At 36.6% G+C, this 18,223-nt stretch overlaps 2 protein-coding genes across 2 annotated transcripts in view; one reads left to right on the forward strand and one right to left on the reverse strand.

Annotated features, from left to right (window-relative positions):
- The first annotated feature begins 826 nt into the window (after positions 1-826).
- Positions 827-4,666, forward strand: LOC113230970 (neuralized-like protein 2). The gene is made up of 2 exons (XM_026465084.1): positions 827-1,613; positions 2,232-4,666. The coding sequence occupies exons 1-2, from the start codon at positions 920-922 to the stop codon at positions 2,342-2,344; spliced, it is 807 nt and encodes a 268-aa protein (XP_026320869.1). The 5' UTR covers positions 827-919; the 3' UTR covers positions 2,345-4,666.
- A 6,848-nt stretch (positions 4,667-11,514) lies between these two features.
- The window catches only part of LOC113230843 (adenylate cyclase type 10-like), a 71,749-nt gene continuing 65,040 nt past the window's right edge, over positions 11,515-18,223 (reverse strand). Inside the window, exons 31-38 of the mRNA XM_026464942.1 lie at positions 17,152-17,351; positions 16,773-16,938; positions 16,017-16,167; positions 14,902-15,008; positions 14,566-14,656; positions 14,352-14,422; positions 13,820-13,958; positions 11,515-11,661 (exon numbers count right to left, since the gene is read on the reverse strand). Of these exons, the coding sequence (XP_026320727.1) occupies positions 11,515-11,661; positions 13,820-13,958; positions 14,352-14,422; positions 14,566-14,656; positions 14,902-15,008; positions 16,017-16,167; positions 16,773-16,938; positions 17,152-17,351 (1,072 nt within the window). The remainder of the gene's footprint in view (positions 11,662-13,819; positions 13,959-14,351; positions 14,423-14,565; positions 14,657-14,901; positions 15,009-16,016; positions 16,168-16,772; positions 16,939-17,151; positions 17,352-18,223) is intronic.

Below are 18,223 nucleotides of genomic sequence, written 5' to 3' on the forward strand. Positions count from 1 at the left end.
AAAACTCGAGGGAAAACTATATTGGTATTGGCCATGTTTGTTTTGTATTTTTTGGGGTTCCCCGTAAGAAATAAGAAAAGCCTGCATTTCTATAAATGTGTATTTTTAATTTCAGGTCTAAACATTGTTTAATGCTGAAAAATGATCAAATTGGAATTTTATGACGTTTTTCAGGAACAAGTGGGTAGTTATAAATCTATAAATTGTTTTCTTTATTTTCATTTAAGAAGATATCATTTCCCTTAGCAACATGCCTAACAAATTTATTTTTATTTTTAACTAACTTCAAAAGGAGGAGGTTCTCAATTCAACTGTAATATTTTTTTATATGTATGTTACTTAAGGTAATTGTGAACCGATTTTGACAATTCTTTTTTGTTGGAAAGAGGGTACATATCTTCATGTTAATCCTATTTAAATTTGAAAAAATATTCCACCTCTAAGGCGGGTAAACTAGGGAATGAATTCGGTTTCGCGCACTTTCCGGTAACCGATATCAATAAAACTTGACAAATGTAATTCCGCGAACTTTTGAGGTCGGTTTTTTTTTCATAATAAAAGTAAATAATTAACTAATATTTTTTTACTTATTTAGTGTAGTACAATATTGTCGTTGACTCAAATGCTGTCCACTGGAACCCAAAAAATTAAGAAGATGGAGTATCATTGCTTTTTTTTTAAACTTCAATGACTTTGACACTAGGTAAGATTATAAAAATCTGTTTCGTCTAATTCACTTCACTTGATTTGATAGGTTAAAAATAAAAATTGTGTAAAGCGAAGTGAAGTGAATAATCAAAGTGTTCTAAAATGGTACATTAGTGCCTATTACGTTATTTCATACTGTATAAAACGCATTAAAATCAGACATAATTGACATAAATAATTTGTATCAAATGTGTCTACGCATTTCGTAAAAATGTTGTCGAGGTTCCATCATTATCACGGTTCCAACATTATTTTGTTCGAAGAAAACACTGTTGCGTATAGAAAAGCGAGTTTTGCACATGGTTTGACGTTTAGCGAGAAGCCGCTGTTGCCGGGGGAGATATTTTTAGTGGAAATTGAGAAGACTGAGCGCGGTTGGAGTGGGCACATGCGTCTAGGTTTGACGCTGCTAGATCCGCAAACTGCAGCTTTGGGTGACAAAGGATTACCGCAGTATGCTCTCCCTGATCTGGCTAATACTGGTATGTCCTGGATATTCCCCATTTCAAAATCACAGAACAATGTTTTGATTGAACTTGTGAACCAAGGAGCGAGTGGGCGTCGAGAAACCGAGCCACGCGTTTCCGTACTTGGTGACGGACATACCGTTCGTACTCCGCGAGGTTACATATCTAAGATGCTCTTAAAACCTCAGACATATTCACAAAATGGTACCCCACAAGGGATATTACCTATGGATGCTGGTAGTCGCATAGGTGTTGTATTTGTACCATGCCCAAAAATAAAGAAAGATGAGCCTGACTTAGCAGAAATGCACTTTATTATAAATGGAGAAGATCAGGGTCCTTGTACAAAAGCGATTCCGTTTACTAAAGGGCCATTACATGCTGTTGTTGATGTCTATGGTACAACAAAGCAAGTGAAAATTGTTCAACTTTATGGAGGTAAGTCCTGGTTACATTATATCAGTAAATAAGCACCTTTAAATATTTACCAATTAATTATTATAAATATAAATTGTATATCACCTAGTCTTAATTTTAAAAACTACATATTGTCGCCTTAATTTCTCAAACTCATATTTTAAAGCATAAAGTTACTGAAATGTAAAAAATGCATTATATATACATTTTTGCGGGCTAATTTCACATTACATTTCTTTCATATTCACACACTGGATTTTACCTATACTCAGTTGTGGATTGGCAGTCTTGTCCGCCCTAGACCCCAGGCCATGTAGTCAGTACCAGCCATATACTGAGCGTTTAGAATATTTAGGTACTTTAAGTTATTTCTTATTATTATCAGTGAATTTTTTGTCACGACTGGCTGCCCCTAAAATCTGGCCACCCTAGGCCCGGGCCTACTGTGTCTTAGGGCTGCCACTACCTATTCATAAAGTGATGCATCCAAATTAACACCCTTGCTAAGAAATTTAAAATAAATGCAAATTTTTACTCTGTCCTGAATAATCACCTTTTATAAGATACGTGTTTGAGAAAGTAAGGCATCAAATTATATCATGTTTGATATTGTTTATCAGTTATTTGCAATTTTTTCAGTGAAAACACTACAACATGCATGCCGAGATGCAATACTACAGAGAGTGAACAATCACGGATCTGTCAAATTACTGCCATTGCCAAAATGTTTAAAAGAGTTTTTACTTTCATAGGTTTGAAAATATAATACTTTGAAAGGACAATAAATTGTTGTGGACATCCTGTACAGTTTAAAGGCTTCTATGTATTTTGAAATGGATCATACCCATGACTAGCGTAGTTTGTATCCATATGCTTGTTTAATTTTTAAGTTGATTATTTTCACAATTCTTTATGTACTTGACTTATTATTAAAATTCCATCATTGAAAGGTATTTGTATCATATAAATTAATATATTATCTAAAAGGATCTGTTCTATAGGAAGTGATTGCTTGTGAAATAAGACTCAAGAAAGGAGAAGGAGCTGAAAAGATAAGCTTTATTCCAATACAATATGGAATTGATTAATGAATCTCTACTAAGCACTAATAATAATGTGTCAACATTATACCCAACACAATAATGTAAATTTCACAAAATGTATTCCAAGTGTCATGTACAGTCAATGCCCTAAGATATCTAACCCTCTTAACTGAGTATTTGGTTCTGAGGAGATCAGTGTGAAGACAGATATTAAAAAAAACTTAACTTTTAACATGTGAGCTGTAAAATTAATTTTGGTATTTTATTTATTTATTTATAAAAACACAATGTAAACTTACAGTAACAACCAAAACAATTTCATCCTAATTTCTTATAGTACATACATATTTCATATGCTAAGTTTACCTTATAAACTACTTTAGTAATGCTTTTGAAAAAAATATCAGCATCCTGGACCTTGGGGACTAGACAATTAAGCAACGTGAGACATATTTCGTGGGCGCGTTGTCAGCCCGGCGGCAAGTGTGTCCCCATGCGACACACAATTGGCGCAAACAATTGATATCGGCATCGGCGCCTGCAGACGTTCCTGTTTGGCACAAACAAATCTACGTTGCTCAGTGTTCCGGGATTGTCCACCTTACCTCGCAGAAGAAATACGTAATGGAGTACAAGTTCGAACTTTACGTCTTACTTCCAAGGTGTCAAGACCGACCATTCTGTAGACAAATAAGGAAGGGAAGAGCAGCAGATAGTAACCATACATTATCTTATATAAGTATCGAGCGAATTTGCATTGTGTTTTTTCAATCTGCAGTATTTATCCAATCCTCATAAGGATCCGCGCAGTATTGCAGCCTACTTCTTACAAATGCATTGTAAAGTATAAATGTGCCACACTAGAATCACGAAACTCTGAGGATGCTTGCATGATAAAACCAAAAGTTTTATTGGCCATTTTGCAGATAGTCGTGATGTGGTTATAAAGTTGGGCTTGGGGTCAATTATTACTCCCAGATCGCGAATAGACTGTACTGTGTTACCTATAGAATACTGGTAATTTACAGGGGCGATATCTCGTGTAAGACTTTATTTTGCATTTACTGATGTTAAAAGTTTGTTTTCACACCATACAGATACCAACCAAGTCTTCCTTATTGCATCATTATTAAATAATGTTTTAAAAAACGTTATAAGCCAACTTAATCTTTAATTATATTACATAAATGTAAACTTCAACTAAAAAGCTGGAATTCTTTTACACATATCTGTTACCAAACCAAAAACTTGGTTAGAAATCAAGTATCTTAGAGCATCAACGTACTATTGTTGTTGTATAAATTCTAGGTAATTGTACTGATCCTTGTTTCTTCAATTATTATTTTTGAAATTAAGCTGAACACAGCAATTCGATGTAAAAATAAATGTTTTACTATATGTATTGAGCTAAAAATATATGTTTTTATCTTGAAAGACAACTTGTGCCACAAAAAATAAGTTTTTAAGTGTTGTGAACACATGGGCCCTAGGTATATGATCTGATTATAGGGGTAAGATAAAATAAAGTTGTAAAATTTAAATAGATTATAAATGAGGCTAGAATTGCAGTTAAGTAGAATCTAGCATTTGTTGCAACAACTTTATGACGCCACTGGAATGTCATCATGCAGAGAATTCATTGAAACAGATGTAATGTAAATATGGAGCACACTGTTAATTAAGATGTCACAATTGCGCTACAAAGATTATGATAGTTGTGCTGATAACTTAATAGTTTTGTTACTCTACGAACAAAGGTTTTGAAAGCTCTGCTGAGATGCCTTTATGTGGCTGATGGAAGTTTATCTTTAGATAGTTTCTCTGTGAGCTCATCCTTTATTAGTTTAATTGTATTGTCAAGGTCATTACCTTTACAATACAATTATAAGATTGACTCACATTGGTTCTTGTGTGGGGTGATATGTGTGATCTAATTTAATTTGTCATTGCTAGATTTGGAATAACAACCAGCAGTCGTTGTATCCCACATGCGGTCAATTAAAGTATGTCTTACATACACCGGACCGAGTTCGGCTGAGCCCAGAGTACAGTCGGTGCCCTCACTTAAGTATCCACTATTTGTACTAAGTGCTATACAAATAGTGGATAGATAAGTGAGAGCACCGACTGTACTACACTGCTATATAGTGTCACATATCGCACTGCTATTTCAATAGTGTCGGTAACTCAAAATATGTGAAATTCAAGATTATACTATTGCTCAATGTAAAATTATCTACACGTCAATAAAACCGTCGTTTGAATATTGCAAGAAACAAAAGATATCTACTTATCTCCAAAATGAGACAAACTTTGTGACCTAGTTTTGGACTAAACAGTCCTTACTCAAAAATATGAAAACATTTCTTCCCTTTTATTTTTAAATAAATTTGGCAAGCAGGAAATCGTTTAGATGTCTTTAATAAACTTTAACCTATACATAAATTTTAACAATCTTTCGCGGAAAGTGTGTAATTCGTTTTTTATTGATTCTGAAAAATACATTTTTGAGTTAATACACTATTGTATTACCAGTGCGATTTATTCCGTTATCTACTGCAGCTTGTGTTTGTATTCAAAAGTGTACATGATATGTAAATGTATGTAATAGTGATATATATGTAATAGTTATTTGAGCTGTGTACAACACTTTGCTCAAGCCTGGTACTGTATAGTGTAGTCTTTGCACATCTATAAGAAAGCATAAATCAGTAATGAAGATCAAATCACCAGCAGCTATTATGAATTCAATCAATTGAAGACATAGGACTTACGAATAGTTTAAATGCATTTTAAAGTGGAGACGTAGTGTAGATAGTCTAAATATATTTTATGTATTCTTTAATTACAATTAATGAAAATGATGTTTCTGTCTGGTCACACACTGGAAAAAGTTATTTGTGTAAATTCTACAACATGCATGGAACTTCATTTGTTTTATTTTTAAGATCATATTGCATTATTGTAGAATTTTTACAGATTCTAAAATAGACCATACTGCGTACGCTGAACGACTTCAATGTGATGCAGTGAGGTTGTTATGGCGCAGTGACATTGTGTGACCTATTTTTTTTTTTACTTTCGTACGCTACGACACTATTACCATAGTATAATAAAACACGTATGGTAACTCCATACAAACGTACAGGACGCTTGTATGCGTGCGCGCCGTGTACGGACACTCAAATTCGCATAAACTAGTTAAAAATAGTTTTCCACCGGCGACGTGTGAATAGACGAGAATTGAAATCTTTAATAGCCCGTGCGAGCTCGCGCTGTGATTGTGTATAGTGAAGATTCAGGGCTATTCACTTCATGTAACGATAAAAACGCGGCTGAATTAACATGTCCCGTAAATTATTATTATATACTTATGTTAACTGTAGCTCTATGTAGGCAGCAATACGGTTCAATATTATATTATCAACAAACATTTCAATTCTGGCCTCGCCCATCTTCCTCAATCCAGACCCTTTCCACCGAAGATGCGCGAGGAGAGAATTAATGAATGAAATTTTGCCATACAAATTTTATTCTCGTTTCGCCTTGTCTGTGAAAAACCACCTTGATACTAGTCGTCCCAACGCGCCTTTCATTATTATGCGATTGTGTGCGGCCGTTAACGGCGCGCGGCGCGGTTGCGCACACGTACAAGCTGCGCAGTTACTTTATACGGAGTACCATACTTCTCTTATTTTACTATGCCATTACTTTATAATCTTAAAGAGAAATGAGAGCAAAATTGTAATCTCCTAATATAAAGAACAAAGGACTTTTAATTTCTACCAAAAATTTGTAATTGAATGTCGATGTCCTATTAGAAAATGTATATTTTGAACTTTTGTACATAATTATATTTTCATTCCAATGTCGTATGCGATGTGTATAAATTGTTAGATGTTGCGAATTGTTTTAAAAATCGAAATGGGTTAGTTGTTTGGAGTAACTTACACAGGAGAGTTCTCAATGTGAATATACAGGTTATAAGAAAAGTACGAGACGTAATATTAAGCGTGAACTTCTTAATATAAGTTGTACCAAATTCATGCAAGTGAAAAAGGAGTCAAATTTAAAACAACGAATAAGGGCGTGGTCGGTTTCGTCAATAAAACAGTTCAATTCTAAGTGAATACTTGGTAATATTTGTGCTCCTTGTGAAAATTTGTCCAGGAAAGTACTGACTCGTTACCTATTTCTGCTGCCAAGCAGTAATGTGAGTATTATTGCGTTCCGGTTTGGAAGAATAAGGGTGCCGGTGAAATTACAGGCACAGGGGACTTGTCAACTTATGTCTCAGGGTGATGGACACAGTGGCAGTGTCCCTAAGCTCTTTGCGATTAAAAGCTCTAAGTGGCAACTGATTATGAATAGGCGTGTCAATTACCACCAGGCGTTCGCCACTTGTTCGTCCCGTCACTTGGTAAAGTAAAAAAAAAACTAACTTCATTTACCTATCTGCCTAAAACCTGCGTATACTTTAGCACCCATCTCAATTCTTTTATCGATGAAACTTGTTGATCCTGATTTCACTTTGATTTATTTTAATAAAGGCCCAAACACCCTGTATGCGTTACCGCCGTGTAGGTAATATGTGTACGATGTATGAACTTTTGAGTGGCGTTACACATTTAAGGGAGTCCCTCGCTTATAAACTCGAAATCGGTCCGAGTCGGTCAGGAAAGGCTTTATGTCCATCCAATAAGACGTTGCGCCTTTTGCTACCGTTAGGGTCACATTGGTGACTCTTTTATATGTAAAGCAATGACGAAGGGTTCGTATTTAGTATTTTAGTTAGTTTAGTATTTTTTTCGTTTATTTTAAATTTGGCTATGTGCTGGACGTTATTTTAAAATAGCTTTGTTGTTGATCTTCAGGAGTATATTAATGTTGAAGTCTACTTCTGAACAATAGTTTCCTTGGATTTAGATAAAAAGTCTGTATAATTAGAATTATGAATAAAATAAATTTAATATTTATTTTATTTAACAGAAAAATTTAGTATTTGCTGTGCACATCTAATATTGGCTTACTTTTCTCAAGTACACTCCACACTTTACCACTAAAGTACAGTATATATTCTAGAATAGAAATAAAAACCGAGTCCTTTTTAAGTTTAGTGAATGTCACGACGTTTTGGTTTGACCACCATTATATTCAATTATTTTTGTGAAATTACTCCACTAGTCTGTAATGATAATTAATACAAAGATCGAACACTAAGAAAAAATCCTTCGAATCGACAGGACTCGAACCTACGTCTTCCAGCAGACTGTGGCAGACGCTATGCCGACTAAGTAACGGAACGACTAGCGGACCTTACGAATTTTTCTATGTGCTTGTTGCAGATCTTTGTTTTTAGTTTTTAACGACTTTTTTGTCATAGCGCCATCTGTGAGAAATCTATTTCTTCACTCGGCTAGGTACGTTTACAGCTACCAGCTTAATTGGCATAGCGACTGGCACGGTTTGCTGGAAGACGTTAGTTCGAACTCAGCCGGATCGAAGGATTTTTTCGGAGTGTTTTATCTTTGTATCAATAATTACGACCTCTTTTTAATTTTCTAAAAGCTTTTCGGACTTTTCTTTCTTCTGTATAATTCATATCACGTCTCTACGTAAATTACGTCAAAGGGTTTGCAGACGAATAATAATTAATATAGCATTGGGTTTTGATTAACAGTATGAAGTTATACATTGTGTACAGAGTATGACAAAAGCTGCTGACTGTATGTATATAATTAAATAATTTAAAAAAATTCCTCTAGCAAAGTAAGCGCGGTTTATCGAACATTGTTTATTATCACTTTCCTTACAATACTAGAGGACGCAGTTTGCAATTTTGATGAAAATTAAATATTCAGGTACACGATCAAAAGGATGAATTAAATTCAACTTTATGTCGCATGCTATAAGAAAGGTCCAAAGTGTCAAGCTTGTTAAGTCAACAGCACATCAAGCTCTACAATTATTTCGACTATTGCCTCCAGTGCAACGGAACAAGTGATGTGCCCTGTGTACCTCCTAAGGCTTTCAATCTCGCTGAATTTCCGTGTCCCGGGGAAAAATATGGAGACTCAGTGCGGTCTCGAAAATCGTGTGCCTTATTCCAGCGTGACCATGGTCGAGTTTTTAAAATTTGAGTAGCCAGAAAAAAGCCGCTATTTAATCGGTTCTAGTCGCAAAAAACTAGATTTAGTCGGCCCGCCGTTCAAAAGTTATAAGGGTGTTTTACTGTCCACGCTGGAATATGCTTATTCCAGCAGCACCATTTCTCAATCTTGAGAACCACAACGCCTAGCTTAGATCTGATTACACTAAAAAAACTCGTGATTTAGTCGGTTCTAGTCGTAAAAAATTAGATTTAGTCATTACGCCGTTTTGAAGTTATTGAAGTGTTTTACTGTCCACGCTGAAACTAAGCTTATTCCGGCGGCACCATTTTTAATCTCGAGAGCCTCGGCTCCTAGCTTAGATCTGATTGCACATAGAAAAAGGCGTGAATTAGTCGGTTCTAGTTGCGAAATTTTAGAACTAGTCGCTCCTTTGTTTAGGAAATACAACCGATTTATTATTTTAAGGCACACTCGAAAATCCCGGCAAAAACGAGACTCGAGACTACTTTAAAAATAGGGTTTCATACTTATAGGCTAGGCATTTAGGCAGTTAAAATACGATATCTTAATTAAGTCCTTTATTAACTCAAATTAATTTTTATAGTTGTTACGTAAGAAGCAAAGTTGACTGATTTTATTACAACCGTTCTTCAAACTCCATGCAATAAATTAAGCTCCTTTCCAGATTATTGCCACATCCATGTAACCACAATAAAAAAAAAATACTGTGTATCTAGTACATTTTTAATACTTCTTAATTACGTGGCTTTAATCTCAAAAGTCTATATACATATTTCCGAGACTGAAAACCTCAGTTTCGAAAATGCCAAAAAATTGTCGGAAATTTTCGAGACCGAAATTCCGGGAATGAAAGCCCTAGCATCTACATAAAGACGGTACGGTATGTAGGTACTTGCCGCCACAAGGATTTTAACTGTTCGACGTCTCAATTAGCAGCCTTTGTCCCACTAAGCTAATATCGCTCTCCAATAAAAAAAATTAAAAATATATATGTTCAATTTTATTGTACGATATTATCGTCCACTGAAAAGCAGACAACAGTGGATGATCGCTTTATAATGTTCGGTATGTATGTTAGGTATGTAATTATCGACTGTACGCTTTCTAACGTTATTATTTGTACAATTTACGTTTTAGTATTTTGGAAATATGCATCAAATGTGTAATTTAATCGTTATTTTATTACGTAAGCAACACTCTAAAGTACACTGTAATGCAAAATTCAGCAAGTCAAGAATGACTAAAAAAAGGAAGATGCTAAAGTGAAAGCAAGTGCCTGAATTGTCAAGGACGGGTTCGCACTTGTCTCACGCTCAGATCCTCGTCGTTGATAATAAAATATGCATGGCTGCATCTGTGAAATTTGATCCGTAGCACGAAGATGTCTATAGAAGGGGGTCAAGTTTCTCTGCAAGTGTTTATATGGACAACGGCACGTCCCCGTTTACAATAACGTGAAATTCGACGTCAAAATGTTACGTACAACGCATTGTCGTGTACTTTAGCATGTGTTCTTTATTGCGATATTTTGATTGTGTTTTAAAGTGATGTCGTCTGCAAAACCTGGGGGATGAGGAAGATAACAAAATTTTATTTTATTGAATAAAATTATTTTGCCTATTACTTATGATAATTTCATTAAAACATTTGGTGATTATAAAAAAAGTTTGACTTTATTAATTAGTTAGAGAAAAACAAGACATCAACGTAAATGCGAATTCTTCTTCAAAATTAAACTACAATCCCATTGCACATATTCCAATCTTCAATAAGTTAAATTATTACCAAAATGGAATGAAAATGCCAGTTCCGTTTTCATGTAATTTTTTTGCATGAACATATTCACACGTAACATAATTGTAGGTACTTGGTGTATGTTGATTTGATGCGATTGAATTGGGAAATAATAAAAGTTCCGAAAAACGACTGTACCTAATTGCAGCGAACAGAAGCTAACTGCATTACTAACTTAGCTGCGTTAAAATAAGTTACTGTAAAATAAACAGAATATACCGACAAAAATAGTAATACTTAGCAAACAATCAAAACCTGTTCAAATTACAATTCTACGAAAAAAACGGTGAAACAAAAAAAACTTCCGAATAATATACACTAAACTTCCGAATAAATACTAACTTACCGATGTACCTATGTCCTATTTATCACTCGTAATGTGATGTTTATGAAATGTATAATAAGGCTATCGCTTTTAATTTACAATATAGCCCTTTTTGATGTACAATAAAAAGGGCTACTCCGTAAAACAAAGTTGGTAGAGCAATATTACGTCAGCAAGATTTTTCGGAACGTTCAGTTCATTTTAATCGGTTGTTTCCTTATTTTTATATGCACAAAAGTTTTCGGTGGCTTAGTAAATAACGCAGTAATATTCATATTTTGAATAAGTATGTTTTTAATTTACTTTTCGGAGCTTTTCTTACTAGCCGATTTAATTTTATGCCTCTACAATCGTTTGCATGAATATTATATTAATTAAAAAGGCAATGAAGCCCGACAATCAACTTTTAAGAGCAAAATTAAAAAATTAAAATATTAAAATAGGTAATAATATCAGCATCAATAATTGCATTTTTAAATGTGCCCTAATGAAATTTTTACCACATCAGAGCATTAGCAGTAAGGTTATGAATGATATATCCATGCAAAATGTTTTCAGTGTAATGTTGGACAGTGTCATTCCGTGATATAAAATAATAAGTAATAATCTTTCCTTGTACCCATTGGTTATCCAAAATCTTTTGGTAATGGCAACGTGTAAGGTACAATTTGAGTTTTGAGCGGGTCAAAGTCCGTGTAATCCAGCAAATTATCAGTTTCAATGTGATTTGTCCAGAAATCTACCAAATTGTTACTCAGAACACCCTGCCAATGCTGAAATCAAAATAAGCATTATAAGTGTCATCACCAGCTCCTAGATAATTGTCTGATCATTTCCAAAAATACGAAAACCTTGTCATTTTATACCTCAACCTTAGCAACTGATGATGCGAGCAAAATTCAGAGACGCCAAAAACAAAGCAGGCAAAAACATGTCAATAAATAATACTACACTTGTTACCTCCTATGGAACGCGCTATGGTCGGGAACTATTTGACATAGCTGATAGAATAATCAATCTGAAGTGGTAGTGGGCTGGCCATATCTGTCGAAGAACCGATAACCGATGGAGGAAACAAGTTCTTGAGTAAAGAATACGACTCAGCAAACGTAGGACGCCAGATGGAATGACGATCTGCGAAAAGCTGCTGGCGGCAGATGGATGTGACAAGCTGAAGACCGGGCGAAAAGACGCACATTGGGAGAAGCCTACGTCCAACAGTGGACTGCGATAGGCTGATGATGATGATGTTGCCCCCACGTTCACCTTATAAAAGAAACCCACGATTTATTATAACCACGACTGTGGTGTGTCCTACTTGAAGAGATGTTCACAATATCGAATTTTATCTCTAAACGATCTCGGAGGTCGAATCAGACTCTTTTAATAATAATAATTGTTTATTTTAGGCAAAAATCCCTTTTTACTTATACAGTGTGATATAAATTCAACAATAATGATAATAAACTGGAATAAAATATAAAAAACTAAAAGAAAATAAAGTCATAAGATGCGACCTGCATAGGTCTTCGTTTTAGGTATCTATTTCCTGTATGCGTCGATATGGATGAAACGTCAGTGCCTACCTAAAAATAAAAATTGGGCCAGACGTATTGGCGGAAATAGGTCTCAGTATGCCGTTATCAGAACAACGCAGTCTATCCCAAAAGGAAGCAATACGAGCACTGATGACAGCAAAGAAATCAGGCAATCCCTCCTCGGTGAACTTCTTGCACATCTAAATATAAGCATTGTTAGCGCCCAGTTACACGAGGAGAAAGTTTTCGCACTGCGACCGCTCAGTTACCACACCTCCACGTACATTAATGACGAATCTGAATTCTATTTACTAGGCAACAACATTTAAGGAATTTAAAAGAAATCTACGCGCGATCGTCGCGCGGGCCGCCACGGGCTCCGCTCGGTGACCACGCGGTCGTCGCGCGGGCCGCACAGATTAAATTCAAACCAGTCTCGGCCGCGTGCCCGGAACGCTCATTTAAGTTAACATGTAAAAGTTAAACAAATAGAGCGTATTACGTATTACAGTTAGACTCACGCGGTCGCTGCGCGGCGGCAACGCGGACTCCGCTCTTCGACCGCGCGGGGTGAGCGCGATGAAATTCGTATCGAATAAATGCGCCCTTATATTTATTTATATCAACAAAATGGTTGAAAGTTCATGCTTTTAACATAAACCGCAATTTGTTAGTTTAACAAATGCATTAATAAAGCGAAGCTGGCCTCATGATCATCATCTTCGATAGAAGATGGTACCGTGACAAGGGAATTCAAATTGCAATTTAACTATACAGAGAGACGCAGTTCACCTCCTGGATATCTCCAGTTACGACACATCTCTTGAATTCGTGAACCACCCAGCACATAAGAGTATATGTACAGTAACCACCTCTACATTTTATTCAATGATCCTTTCTCGGTGTCTCGGTCACTCATTGAATTAACCTCACCGACTCACCTCTAAAATGAGTTCATTTAAATTTATGGCTATCGCCTACATAGCACTGATCCATATTTGGGTTTAAAATTTACTTGGGCACCATTAACAAGTCTGCGGGATTTAGGATTTTTTTTATAATAGCGCACACAGTCAACATAGACCCGCACTACGGAAACCCTGTGTCGCGGGAGGCATGGACACACACATAGACAACCACAAATTACACCCATAATAGAATAAGTAGTCTTCCACATAGGTCTTTGTTCTACGGATGAGTCGATTACTGCCGCCAACCAGTAATGTGAGCGTTACTGCGTTCCTGTTTTGAAGAGTACGAGTGGTGGTGAAACTACTGGCACATGGGACTTGTTCAGGGGTTTAAACCTCGAAGTGGCACTGCAACTGTTATGGATACGCGTGTCGCTTACAATTACCACCAGGCTTACACAAAAAAAAAACTGTATTCATACTTTACGAATATGTTTGATCCAAATTAATATAACGTTATGTCCGTTTTGTTTTGCAAGATCATAGGCTTTGTTCAGTTTCTTTTTTGCCTTGCTATTTCGTCCTCGAATACATTCATAGTATGCACGTAAGAGATAATACCTGGAAAAGTAATACAGTATCTAGGTTGCTTTATGGGCAATAAGAATAATTAAAAGCGTTTCTGCAGAGGTCGATGTATTTGCATGCTCATTATCGGAATTCGAGAAGGTGACTTTACGCATTCTTTCTGTTACTTCATACCACTGTTAAATTGGGAAACCCCTGTAATTAGTGAAAATCACTGCACTTCGTACTGTTCGCACTCGTAAAATACTAAGTATTTCATAAGGGCCTTTTACTTTTTTTTAATAGCATGACGTATTCAATTATTGAATGAAAAAGAAGTAACACGAAAACGAAGCGAAAACGGATTAAAAACAAGATATTTACTTAATTAATAACTTTTGTAACAATTTACTCGTATTAGTAAAATATGGTTTACATTAATATTACATGTAACTGAGTCCTGATTTCGATTCAATGCGGAATCGATCCGATCGGGTAGTCTCGAATTCAGATGGGTTTCTGAGCGAGAAGATGAACCTGATTCCTACTATATCTTTCTAATTTGTGAGTTAAATCAACTACTGTTCCGATTAAAAATGTCAAATGTTTCTGATCGGCCAGTTGTGAATCGCGATTATGCGCCTCGACTCGGAAAAGATGCAGTTTCCGATTGGGAGAGGCAATCAAAATCAAGCTGTCTTCTTCCATCTTCTTCTTCCACACAGTCAGCCGTCCCCATGTGAATGCCCGAACTGTGGGTATGTTTCAAAAAAACAAATATATACGCGCGATTTAGATCCGAAAAAAAATAGTTTCATATCCTAGACAAACAAGTATCATTAATTTTACAACCAAACAGTAGGTAACATAATATGTATGTCGTAATGCATGCGTTATTTTACTTTAGTTAAGGCGTTGACAACTTTTACTACAGGAAAACTATACATTTACTTAATAAGTAAAGGAAATTTAATTAAATTCAATCTAAATTACCTACCGAGGCTTATATAGAGATGACTGCCGAGTCGGTTTTTTTATTTGTCGGAACATCGTCTCCACGGCATTAATTATTATTATAGTCTGTTTCATGTTTCCATGGTCGATCTGTAATTCGTAAATAAACGATAATTCGGTGTTACAGATATGGGAACTATATTACATAATATATTTTTATTACTCTATTATATTATTATTAAAATAAAAAAAACTCAATGACAATCACTGGCTAACGACCTTTGATAGGGATGTCACATCACCGAAACTTTACAGCCGCATTGGAGGATATGTTTAAGACGCTGAACTGGATAAGAATGGGCATGGACATAAACGGCGAATATATCCCACACTTACGACATAGTCCTAACGATGGAGTTGCTGGAGAAGTTGCAACAGATCCTGGACAGCCTAGCATCCGCCTCACAACGGATTGGTCTCGGCATGAACATGTATAAAACCAAAGCCATGATCAATGATCGCATTGTTCAGAAACCCAACGCTGAGGTTATTTCCGAATACACTTACTTACTTTAGGCAAATTCTGCGATTAGGCAGAAACAACTTGAATGAGAAGAAAGCCAAAAGAAGGATTCAGCTTGGCTTGCCAGCGTTTGAAAAACTACGCCGGGTCTTCTTTCCATTTCACAAAGTTTGATAACCAAGGTTTTGCATCAGTGCGTTCTACACGTTATGACATACGGAGCCGAGATGTGAACACTCACGATTAGGCGAGACCATCTGATAAAAGTCACTCAACGAGTTATGGTTGGAACTTCTCTGAAGGATAAGATTCGAAATTAGGTTATCCTACAGAGAACCAAAGTCGTCAATATAGCTGGTAGAATAAGCTAAAGTGGCAGTGGGCAGGCTATATCTACGGAAGAACTGATAACTGATGCGGGAAACGAGTTCTTGAGTGGACTTCACGGCTCGGCAAACGTAGTGTAGTACCCACACCCTCTGGCCAGATAGAGTGACGATCTGCGAAAGGCTGTTGGCAGCAGATGGATGCGACAAGTGACCGGGCGATATAGCGCACATTGGGAGGGACCTATGTCCAGCAGTAGAATGCGATAGACTGGATGAGTGGGTAGACACCTATTGTCAGCAACTTACCTCTCTCACCAAGGTAATAAGGAACCCCTCAATTAATCTAGTAAGTAACATGGTACTGAACTCATGTGGTTCCTTTGTGTATATTGTGTACAGCTGCCTTATTTTTTCTTCCCATAAAATGGATCTTTCCCATGCTCCTAGTCTCACTGTGCTGTAAGTACAGAGATAAAATAGCGGCATAAGTATGAAATTAGTTTATATAATTAATTGCAAGCGATGGCGGAAACCAACCCGTATACAACTACTACGGAATTGGCAGCATAGTTTGACGTTAGCAAATAAACTGTACTTTAGGAAGGTATAATGCTACCTGTATTATACCTTCCTAATGCATTTATGGGAAAGATATGTAAGTACTTAATATGGGATGTTTATTGGGAGAAGGCTGATGTATATAGAGACTATAGCAGCTGACTTAAATTGATTTCTCGGAACTTTAACCAGGGGCTATAGTCGATTGTAGATATGAGCGCTGCACCAATGCTGCCGACGAACTTTGCCGGCGTAAAATCGACGCACCGAGCATTCGAAGTATCAGCTTCTTTGTTAATTGTTTACTATATATAAATACAGTATTTTAGTACAATAAAATAAAATACGGAATTTGGTAACGAAAAGTGGAATTTGATAAATTCCAAACACACAAAGAAAACTGTGTTTAGTATGACGCTTCCAAGTCTACATTCAAATTATTAATATATGAAATTATTACATATCTACTGTGTAGGTATGAAATAATTACACAACAAATCTTACACCAGCCAGATGCAGACGAAGTAGTTCCACGCCGCTTCAGGAGTCTTGGATCTGAAGATTGCGTCGCCGTTTCTAATGTAGAACTTTTCGCAAGAGGCGTACGATTCTACGCAGTGACCAGTGTCCAGGAGAATCACAATTGCGTAGTAGTAGTACCAGGTCTCGGCTAGGATGGCAAAGTTTCGTTTTTTAGTCAACAACATTGTGGCTCCTACAGAACTGTAGATTCAAGTTTCACGTGTTAAAGTAAATAATGCATAATAGTGAAATTTTAAAAAGCGTCAATGTATAATCGAGTATTTAGGTAAATATTTAGTTGCGGTCCACTCAATGGTGAACATATTATACAGGTAATTAAAGTGTTACAAAATGTACTTACAGCTCAAATTATAATGGTCAGTCGTGAAGAAAATTTCCCTCATAATCACAACCATCTCATAGATCCGAAGATCAGATAGGAGCATCTTAAGTAGATCTGACGCCAGCATTTGAGTAGTGGCCAGGTCCGCTTTATTGGTCACCAACGGAATGACTGTTAGACCAAACTCTAGACCCTCCAGGTTTTTGTCGTTTCCCACACTGCAATTGTAGGAGTAATTACTTAATAAGGAAATTATGAGAAAGAGAGCGGCATCCTTGATACGCAGAGTGGCAGGGTCCAGATTTCATTCCTTGAACACTGGATCAAACTTCATTGTGTAGGTTCAAAGTCAGTTCACCTTAAACCCAGTGCTTTTTTTAACCGACTTCAAAGAAAGGAGGAGGTTCTCAATTCGACTGTATGTATTTTTTTTATATACAGGGTGTCCCGGGACGCGACGTCAAGCCGGAACGGGGTGATAGGACAGGTCATAACTGTTATCAGAAAAACTACACTTTTTGGCACTCCTGTAGTTGCTTCAATTCCACGTACCGAAGAACTCGGGTTTTCTTCCACTGCTTCCATTACGACGTCCTCGTAATGATGGAAACTTCTACTTTCACTATGCGCTTCGCTTGGGAATCGTCCCTCTGAGAGCAAACGGTGCACATTCGTAAAAACTCGATGATCGGGATGACGAGCAGCATTTGGGTACCTCTCACGATAAAGTCTAGCTGCAGCACTAGCATTGCATCTGCATTCCCCATAAATGAGGTGCATGTTGGCATATTCCTGTACGGTGTACACGGACATGGTGTCACAACACAATCACAGTGGTCCAGAGGAAAGCAAAGGTCGTAAAAAAGAGAAACTAAACAGTCCAAATCCAAATCAAAAGCAATCGGGGTCCAATAAACGAAGCAAAAGGTTGTTAGTACGAAATCAAGACGAACGAATACGGAAAGGTGCGCAGTAAACGAAGTAGCGTAACGTACTGTCGTTATTGTGAATTGTGCTCGCACTAGTCGAATAATATCTATCCGTCTCACACATTAGCGGCGTCACTCTCTATCTCACTCACACTTCGTAG

The sequence above is a fragment of the Hyposmocoma kahamanoa genome, unplaced genomic scaffold (assembly GCF_003589595.1).
Source record: "Hyposmocoma kahamanoa isolate Upper Pololo Valley unplaced genomic scaffold, ASM358959v1 64, whole genome shotgun sequence".
Lineage (NCBI taxonomy): Eukaryota > Metazoa > Arthropoda > Insecta > Lepidoptera > Cosmopterigidae > Hyposmocoma > Hyposmocoma kahamanoa.